Source organism: Cherax quadricarinatus, chromosome 89, assembly GCF_038502225.1.
Source record: "Cherax quadricarinatus isolate ZL_2023a chromosome 89, ASM3850222v1, whole genome shotgun sequence".
Taxonomy (NCBI): domain Eukaryota; kingdom Metazoa; phylum Arthropoda; class Malacostraca; order Decapoda; family Parastacidae; genus Cherax; species Cherax quadricarinatus.
This window is the reverse complement of record NC_091380.1, coordinates 9,082,424-9,092,534: the sequence shown is the minus strand read 5'-3', so window position 1 is coordinate 9,092,534 and position 10,111 is coordinate 9,082,424. Positions and strand designations below refer to the sequence as shown.

The 10,111-nt window shown below is 43.6% G+C and overlaps 1 protein-coding gene across 2 annotated transcripts in view; it reads left to right on the top strand.

Annotated features, from left to right (window-relative positions):
- Positions 1–2,665, top strand: part of LOC128697303 (uncharacterized) — a 69,682-nt gene extending 67,017 nt beyond the window's left edge. The window contains exon 7 of one of the 2 annotated variants that reach the window (XM_070104161.1): positions 605–2,665. In XM_070104161.1, coding sequence (XP_069960262.1) covers positions 605–752 — 148 coding nt within the window. In that variant the 3' untranslated portion in view covers positions 753–2,665. The remainder of the gene's footprint in view (positions 1–604) is intronic. The other variant, XM_053788935.2, reaches the window with a different exon arrangement.
- Positions 2,666–10,111: the final 7,446 nt, after the last annotated feature.

Sequence of the window (10,111 nt, the reverse complement as noted above, 5' to 3'; positions counted from 1 at the left end):
AGTTAATAAAAGTATTAGTCAGAGGGCTGAAGAGGGGTTGTTGAGGTGGTTTGGTCATTTAGAGTGAATGGAACAAAGTAGAATGACTTGGAGAGCATATAAACCTGTAGGGGAAGGAAGGCGGGGTAGGGATCGTCCTCAAAAAGGTTGGAGGGAGGGGGTAAAGGAGGTGTTGTGGGCGAGGGGTTTGGACTTTCAGAAAGCGTGCATGAGCGTGTTATATAGGAGTGAATGGAGACGAATGGCTTTTTGGAACCTGACGATCTGTTGGAGTGTGAGCAGGGTAATTTTTCGTGAAGGGATTCGGGGAAACTGGTTAGCCGGACTTGAGTCCTGGAGGTGGGAAGTACAATGCCTGCACTTTAAAGGGGTTTGGTATATTGGCTGTTTGGAGTGATATCTAAACTGTTGTATCTGGGCACCTCTTCAAAAACAGTGATTATGTGTGAATAATGATGAAAGTGTATCTTTTTTGGGTCACCCTGCCTCGGTGGGAGACGGCCGTCCTGTTGAAAAGAAAAGTGAAACTTATGTACATCCTGTATGCATATTTATATAGTCTCTTATACTCTCTATTACAATGATGTACGTTTTCTTCCCACAGGCACATGGAGCTGTGGGAGACAGTATTGTTATCTTTAATCGCTATTGTGGGGGTTGTGGGTGGGATAACCTCCACAGTCACAGCTATCATTGAAATCATCAACCCAGACTCCCTCAGCACCTCTTGCTTCTCAAATTTCAATCTATAGTAAATTAAAGAAATTAGGTTAAGCAATGCTCGTTAGGAAACAGGACAAGTGTTTCCTGACGCTGATCTTAGTTATATGATGACCCACAGCTGGAGCTTTTGGTCATCTGACAGAGACCTTCCACTGTTAAAGAGATTGTTTTTTTAAAAAATGCATATAATACCCACACGTGTGGTAATGAAAGATGGCCAGGATGTCAGCATAGTTGCTGATCCCCCTTACATGTGTTGTATAGCTTATCTGAGTATTATAGTACCATCCATATGTTTTATATATGTGATCCCTTACTAGGCCTAGTGACTGTGTGATGTCACGTGATGCGCATGTGTGCGCGAGTACCTCTGTAACTTCCTCAGTTCACGGTAATGAAAGAAGGCCAGGATGTCAGCATAGTTGCTGATCCCCCTTACATGTGTTGTATAGCTTATCTGAGTATTATAGTACCATCCATATGTTTTATATATGTGATCCCTTACTAGGCCTAGTGACTGTTTGTGTGATGTCACGTGATGCGCATGTGTGCGCGAGTACCTCTGTAACTTCCTCAGTTCACGGATAGGTCTACAAGAGGCAACACACGGCAGGTTGGGCTCCCTTATCACAGTCTGAAACTATATAGTGTTACCATCCAACAAGTGTGTATATCTTCAACCCTCGTTATCTCCTTTCGAACCCCACGACAAGGATACTAATGTTACGCCCCTGGTGAGGGTGAAAGGTAGCCTCATGAAGAATATTAGATCCAATGAAGAATCAAAAGGCACAACACCATGACTGGAACAATACACAAATATTTCCACGTACGAGACTGAACTTGTGACGACATTTCGGTCCGATTTGATCCATTAATTAATGGACCAAGTTGGAGCTAAACGTCGAAAGTTACAGTCTCCTACATGTGGGTAATTTGTATAAAATATTCAATAACACAATTCACAGTTTTGAGAGACTGGGCAACTTACGATACAGAATCCTTGTGAAAACCACTAATGTTGTAAATAGTGACTAAAATTATACACGAATGTTCAATATTTAAATAGGGACTAAAATTATACATGAATGCTGAGTATTTAATTAGGGATTAAAGGTATACATGAATGCTCAATATTTTAATAGGGACTAAAGGTATACATGAATGCTTAATGTTAACCCACGTGGATACTGTACCAGAGGAAGTTGATTGATCTGCATATTTCTACCCATCATGGACTATTGTCATATCTTGCGTAATTATGTACTGGAGTGCCATAAAATTAATACATAATGTACTGGAGTGCCATAAAATTAATACATAATGTACTGGAGTGCCATAAAATTAATACATAATGTACTGGAGTGCCATAAAATTAATACATAATGTACTGGAGTGCCATAAAATTAATACATAATGTACTGGAGTGCCATAAAATTAATACATAATGTACTGGAGTGCCATAAAATCAATGAATTCAAAGACAGCTTACCCAAATATGTTCAAGATATATCAGAGTATTTTATCCACAGTGGTTTATTACCATATATACCTCTGTAATGTTGAGGTACAGTCCCTGGACCCATTATGTACCTCTGTAATGTTGAGGTACAGTCCCTGGACCCATTATGTACCTCTGTAATGTTTAGGTACAGTCCCTGGACCCATTATGTACCTCTGTAATGTTGAGGTACAGTCCCTGTACCCATTATGTACCTCTGTAATGTTGAGGTACAGTCCCTGTACCCATTATGTACCTCTGTAATGTTGAGGTACAGTCCCTGTACCCATTATGTACCTCTGTAATGTTGAGGTACAGTCCCTATACCCATTATGTGCTTCTGTAATGTTGAGGTACAGTCCCTGGACCCATTATGTACCTCTGTAATGTTGAGGTACAGTCCCTATACCCATTATGTGCTTCTGTAATGTTGAGGTACAGTCCCTGGACCCATTATGTACCTCTGTAATGTTGAGGTACAGTCCCTGTACCCATTATGTACCTCTGTAATGTTGAGGTACAGTCCCTGTACCCATTATGTACCTCTGTAATGTTGAGGTACAGTCCCTGTACCCATTATGTACCTCTGTAATGTTGAGGTACAGTCCCTATACCCATTATGTACCTCTGTAATGTTGAGGTACAGTCCCTGTACCCATTATGTACCTCTGTAATGTTGAGGTACAGTCCCTGTACCCATTATGTACCTCTGTAATGTTGAGGTACAGTCCCTGTACCCATTATGTACCTCTGTAATGTTGAGGTACAGTCCCTATACCCATTATGTGCTTCTGTAATGTTGAGGTACAGTCCCTGGACCCATTATGTACCTCTGTAATGTTGAGGTACAGTCCCTATACCCATTATGTGCTTCTGTAATGTTGAGGTACAGTCCCTGGACCCATTATGTACCTCTGTAATGTTGAGGTACAGTCCCTGTACCCATTATGTACCTCTGTAATGTTGAGGTACAGTCCCTATACCCATTATGTACCTCTGTAATGTTGAGGTACAGTCCCTGTACCCATTATGTGCTTCTGCAATGTTGAGGTACAGTCCCTATACCCATTATGTACCTCTGTAATGTTGAGGTACAGTTCCTGTACCTATTGTGTGCTTCTGTAATGTTGAGGTACAGTCCCTGTACCCATTATGTACCTCTGTAATGTTGAGGTACAGTCTCTATACCCATTATGTACCTCTGTAATGTTGAGGTACAGTCCCTGTACCCATTATGTGCTTCTGTAATGTTGAGGTACAGTCCCTGTACCCATTATGTGCTTCTGTAATGTTGAGGTACAGTCCCTATACCCATTATGTACCTCTGTAATGTTGAGGTACAGTCCCTGTACCCATTATGTGCTTCTGTAATGTTGAGGTACAGTCCCTGTACCCATTATGTGCTTCTGTAATGTTGAGGTACAGTCTCTATACCCATTATGTACCTCTGTAATGTTGAGGTACAGTCCCTGTACCCATTATGTGCTTCTGTAATGTTGAGGTACAGTCCCTGTACCCATTGTGTGCTGTAATGTTGAGGTACAGACCCTGTACCCATTATGTACCTCTGTAATGTTGAGGTACAGTCCCTGTACCCATTGTGTGCTTCTGTAATGTTGAGGTACAGTCCCTGTACCCATTATGTACCTCTGTAATGTTGAGGTACAGTCCCTGTACCCATTGTATGCTTCTGTAATGTTGAGGTACAGTCCCTGTACCCATTATGTACCTCTGTAATGTTGAGGTACAGTCCCTGTACCCATTATGTACCTCTAATGTTGAGGTACAGTCCCTGTACCCATTATGTACCTCTGTTATGTTGAGGTACAGTCCCTGTACCCATTATGTACCTCTGTAATGTTGAAGTACAGTCCCTGTACCCATTATTTACCTCTGTAATGTTGAGGTACAGTCCCTGTACCCATTATTTGCTTCTGTAATGTTGAGGTACAGTCCCTGTACCCATTATGTGCCTCTGTAATGTTGAGGTACAGTCCCTGTACCCATTATGTACCTCTAATGTTGAGGTACAGTCCCTGTACCCATTATTTACCTCTGTAATGTTGAGGTACAGTCCCTGTACCCATTATTTGCTTCTGTAATGTTGAGGTACAGTCCCTGTACCCATTATGTACCTCTAATGTTGAGGTACAGTCCCTGTACCCATTATGTACCTCTAATGTTGAGGTACAGTCCCTGTACCCATTATTTACCTCTGTAATGCTGAGGTACAGTCCCTGTTCCCATTATGTACCTCTGTAATGTTGAGGTACATTCCCTGGACCCATTATGTTCCTCTGTAATGTTGAGGTACAGTCCCTGTACCCATTATGTACCCCTGTAATGTTGAGGTACAGTCCCTGTACCCATTATGTACCCCTGTAATGTTGAGGTACAGTCCCTGTACCCATTATGTACCCCTGTAATGTTGAGGTACAGTCCCTGTACCCATTATATACTTTGTAATGTTGAGGTACAGTCCCTGTACCCATTATGTACCCCTGTAATGTTGAGGTACAGTCCCTGTACCCATTATGTACCCCTGTAATGTTGAGGTACAGTCCCTGTACCCATTATGTACCCCTGTAATGTTGAGGTACAGTCCCTGTACCCATTATGTACCCCTGTAATGTTGAGGTACAGTCCCTGTACCCATTATGTTCTTCTGTAATGTTGAGGTACAGTCCCTGTACGCATTATGTACCCCTGTAATGTTGAGGTACAGTCCCTGTACCCATTATGTGCTTCTGCAATGTTGAGGTACAGTCCCTGTACCCATTATGTACCTCTGTAATGTTGAGGTACAGTCCCTGTACCCATTGTGTGCTGTAATGTTGAGGTACAGACCCTGTACCCATTATGTACCTCTGTAATGTTGAGGTACAGTCCCTGTACCCATTATGTACCTCTGTAATGTTGAGGTACAGTCCCTGTACCCATTGTGTGCTTCTGTAATGTTGAGGTACAGTCCCTGTACCCATTATGTACCTCTGTAATGTTGAGGTACAGTCCCTGTACCCATTATGTGCTGTAATGTTGAGGTACAGTCCCTGTACCCATTATGTACCCCTGTAATGTTGAGGTACAGTCCCTGTACCCATTATGTGCTTCTGCAATGTTGAGGTACAGTCCCTATACCCATTATGTACCTCTGTAATGTTGAGGTACAGTCCCTGTACCTATTGTGTGCTTCTGTAATGTTGAGGTACAGTCCCTGTACCCATTATGTGCTTCTGTAATGTTGAGGTACAGTCCCTATACCCATTATGTACCTGTAATGTTGAGGTACAGTCCCTGTACCCATTATGTGCTTCTGTAATGTTGAGGTACAGTCCCTGTACCCATTGTGTGCTGTAATGTTGAGGTACAGACCCTGTACCCATTATGTACCTCTGTAATGTTGAGGTACAGTCCCTGTACCCATTATGTACCTCTGTAATGTTGAGGTACAGTCCCTGTACCCATTGTGTGCTTCTGTAATGTTGAGGTACAGTCCCTGTACCCATTATGTACCTCTGTAATGTTGAGGTACAGTCCCTGTACCCATTATGTGCTGTAATGTTGAGGTACAGTCCCTGTACCCATTATGTACCCCTGTAATGTTGAGGTACAGTCCCTGTACCCATTATGTGCTTCTGCAATGTTGAGGTACAGTCCCTATACCCATTATGTACCTCTGTAATGTTGAGGTACAGTTCCTGTACCTATTGTGTGCTTCTGTAATGTTGAGGTACAGTCCCTGTACCCATTATGTACCTCTGTAATGTTGAGGTACAGTCCCTGTACCCATTATGTACCTCTGTAATGTTGAAGTATAGTCCCTGTACCCATTATTTACCTCTAATGTTGAGGTACAGTCCCTGTACCCATTATATACCTCTGTAATGTTGAGGTACAGTCCCTGTACCCATTATTTACCTCTGTAATGTTAAGGTACAGTCCCTGTACCCATTATGTACCTCTGTAATGTTGAGGTACAGTCCCTGTACCCATTATGTACCTCTGTAATGTTGAGGTACAGTCCCTGTACCCATTATGTACATCTGTAATGTTGAAGTACAGTCCCTGTACCCATTATGTACCTCTGTAATGTTGAGGTACAGTCCCTGTACCCATTATGTACCTCTAATGTTGAGGTACAGTCCCTGTACCCATTATGTACCTCTGTTATGTTGAGGTACAGTCCCTGTACCCATTATGTACCTCTAATGTTGAGGTACAGTTCCTGTACCCATTATGTACCTCTGTAATGTTGAGGTACAGTCCCTGTACCCATTATGTACCTCTAATGTTGAGGTACAGACCCTGTACCCATTATGTGCTTCTGTAATGTTGAGGTACAGTCCCTGTACCCATTATGTATCTCTGTAATGTTGAGGTACAGTCTCTGGACCCATTATGTGCTTCTGTAATGTTGAGGTACAGTCCCTGTACCCATTATGTGCTTCTGTAATGTTGAGGTACAGTCCCTGTACCCATTATGTGCTGTAATGTTGAGGTACAATCCCTGTACCCATTGTGTGCTTCTGTAATGTTGAGGTACAGTCCCTGTACCCATTATGTGCTTCTGTAATGTTGAGGTACAGTCCCTGTACCCATTATGTGCTGTAATGTTGAGGTACAGTCCCTGTACCCATTGTGTGCTTCTGTAATGTTGAGGTACAGTCCCTGGACCCATTATGTACCTCTGTAATGTTGAGGTACAGTCCCTGGACCCATTATGTGTTTCTGTAATGTTGAGGTATAGTCCCTGGACCCATTATGTACCTCTGTAATGTTGAGGTACAGTTCCTATACCCATTGTGTGCTTCTGTAATGTTGAGATACAGTCCCTGGACCCATTATGTACCCCTGTAATGTTGAGGTACTGTCCCTGTATTCATTATGTGCTGTAATGTTGAGGTACAGTCCCTGTACCCATTGTGTGCTGTAATCTTGAGGTACAGTCCCTGTACCCATTGTGTGCTTCTGTAATGTTGAGGTACAGTCCCTGTACCCATTGTGTGCTTCTGTAATGTTGAGGTACAGTCCCTGTACCCATTATGTACCTCTTTAATGTTGAGGTACAGTCCCTGGACCTATTATGTGCCTCTAATGTTGAGGTACAGTCCCTGGACCCATTATGTACCTCTGTAATGTTGAGATACGGTCCCTGTACCCATTGTGTGCTTCTGTAATGTTGAGGTACAGTCCCTGGACCCATTATGTTTTTCTGTAATGTTGAGGTATAGTCCCTGGACCCATTATGTACCTCTGTAATGTTGAGGTACAGTTCCTATACCCATTGTGTGCTTCTGTAATGTTGAGGTACAGTCCCTGGACCCATTATGTACCCCTGTAATGTTGAGGTACTGTCCCTGTATTCATTATGTGCTTCTGTAATGTTGAGGTACAGTCCCTGGACCCATTATTAACCTTAATATTTGTGACTACTGCCCACAGGACGGGTACGGTGTGTATATTATACATATTAAACTAAACTTCTGGGACTCTGCTGACGAGGATCCCACAAGAGGATCGAAATATACAGATCAATCAACCTCTTGCAGGAGATGCACAAATTAACATTAAGATCGACAACACTCTAATTACCAGACATAATGAGGGCGAATAATCACTCAGTTATTGCCATATTTTTTGACCTTGAGAAGGCATATGACAACTTGGAGGTATAATATTTTGGCCCAGGCCCACTCCTTAGGCCTCCGAGGCAATCTACCATCCTTCCTTAAGAACTTTTTAACTGACAGACATTTCCGTGTTCGGGTCAATAATGTTCTTTCCCCGGACTTCCTCCAAGCTGAAGGTGTCCCTCAGGGATGTGTTCTAAGCACAACACTTTTTCTCCTTGCTATAAATGATTTGGCCTCTGTTCTTCCACCCAATATTTGGTCATCACTCTATGTTGATGACTTCGCTATTGCTTGTGCAGGCGCTGACTGTCATCTTATTGCAGTTTCTCTCCAGCATGCGGTCGACCGTGTTTCCACTTGGGCCACCACACATGGGTTTAAATTTTCAAGTACCAAAACTCACCAAATTACTTTCACTAGACGCTCTGTTATCTCCGATCATCCTTTGTATCTCTATGGCTCCCGTATCCCCGAACGTGATACAGTCAGGTTTCTAGGCCTTCTCTTTGACCGTCGGTTATCCTGGAAACCTCACATAACCTCTCTGAAGGCAACTTGTCACAGCCGGCTAAACCTTCTTAAAACCCTTGCTCATATTTCCTGGGGAGCTGATCGTCGAACTCTGCTTCGCCTACATTCAGCCCTCGTTTTATCGAAACTCGATTATGGTGACCAGATTTATTCCGCGGCCTCTCCTGCTACTCTCTCTAGCCTTAACTCTATCCATCACCAAGGATTACGTTTGTGCCTTGGTGCTTTTCGCTCTTCCCCTGTTGAGAGCCTCTATACAGAAGCGAATGTTCCATCCTTGTCTGATCGCCGTGATGCCCATTGCCTTCGCTACTATGTACGCTCTCACGATCTACACAATCCTTCGCTGTATAGCCCTTGTGGCTTAGCGCTTCTTTTTGATTATAATAATAATACACAATCCTTCCATTTATAGAATGGTCACCGATATTAGTAGACATTCTTTATTCGTTCGCCGCCCCTGTTTGCTCCGTCCCTTTTCTCTTCGCCTACTTTCACTCTTGTCTTCCCTTCAGTTACCACCTTTATATGTTCATGTAGCATCTCACTTTTCCCTACCCCCCTGGGAAGTTCCAGCTGTTCGGGTCTGTTCTTTCTCACTCCCTTGCTCGAAAGCTCAACTGCCTACGGTGGCTTCCCGCTCTCTTTTTCTTGATCACTTCCACTCTCATTCTCATGCCACCGCTGTGTACACAGATGGCTCTAAGTCTTCAGACGGCGTCGGATTCGCAGCAGTGTTTCCGGACAGCGTCGTACGAGGGCATTTACTATCTTCAGCTAGCATTTTTACTGCTGAACTGTATGCCATTCTTGCAGCACTTATTCGTATCGCATCTATGCCTGTGTCATCATTTGTAGTAGTCTCAGACTCCCTTAGTGCTCTACAGGCTATACGAAAATTTGATACATCTCATCCCCTAGTTCTCCGTATCCAACTTTGGCTACGCCGTATCTCTACCAAACATAAAGATATTGTTTTTTGTTGGGTCCCTGGTCATGTCGACGTACAGGGCAATGAACAGGCAGACACTGCTGCGCGGTCAGCAGTATATGACCTACCAATTTCCTATCGAGGTGTTCCATTTCTAGACTATTTTGCTGCAATAGCTACCCACCTTCGCACCCGTTGGCAACAACGTTGGTCAACTCTGCTCGGTAACAAACTTCATTCTATTAAACCGAGCATAGGTTACTGGCCGTCTTCTTGTCATCAGTGCCGAGGTTGGGAGACCACTCTCTCCCGCCTTCGCATTGGCCACACTCGTCTTACTCATGGGTATCTCATGGAGAGGCACCCTGTTCCTCTCTGTGAGCAGTGTCAAGTTCCAGTATCGATTAGCCACATTCTGTTAGACTGCCCTCTCTATCAACGAGCACGCAGAATTTACCTCCAACGTCGTCTTCGTTCTCCTACTCTCTCTTTACCTTCCCTTCTTGCTGATGGACCCTCCTTTAATCCTGACTCTCTCATTGACTTCTTGACAACGACTGATTTACTCCACAAACTCTGATGATACTTTTCACACTCCCCTCAGCCCTTTCTGGTTCAGTCTCTTGCTGCCCTTTACCCTTTCACCATCCACTGCCCCGCTGTTATCCGTAACCTGTTGCTCATCCATCTCCCTTTTGCCACCTGATGCCCTCGCTTCCTTCCTGCCCTGCAGCGCTGTATAGTCCTTGTGGCTTAGCGCTTCTTTTTGATTATAATAATAATAATGCACCC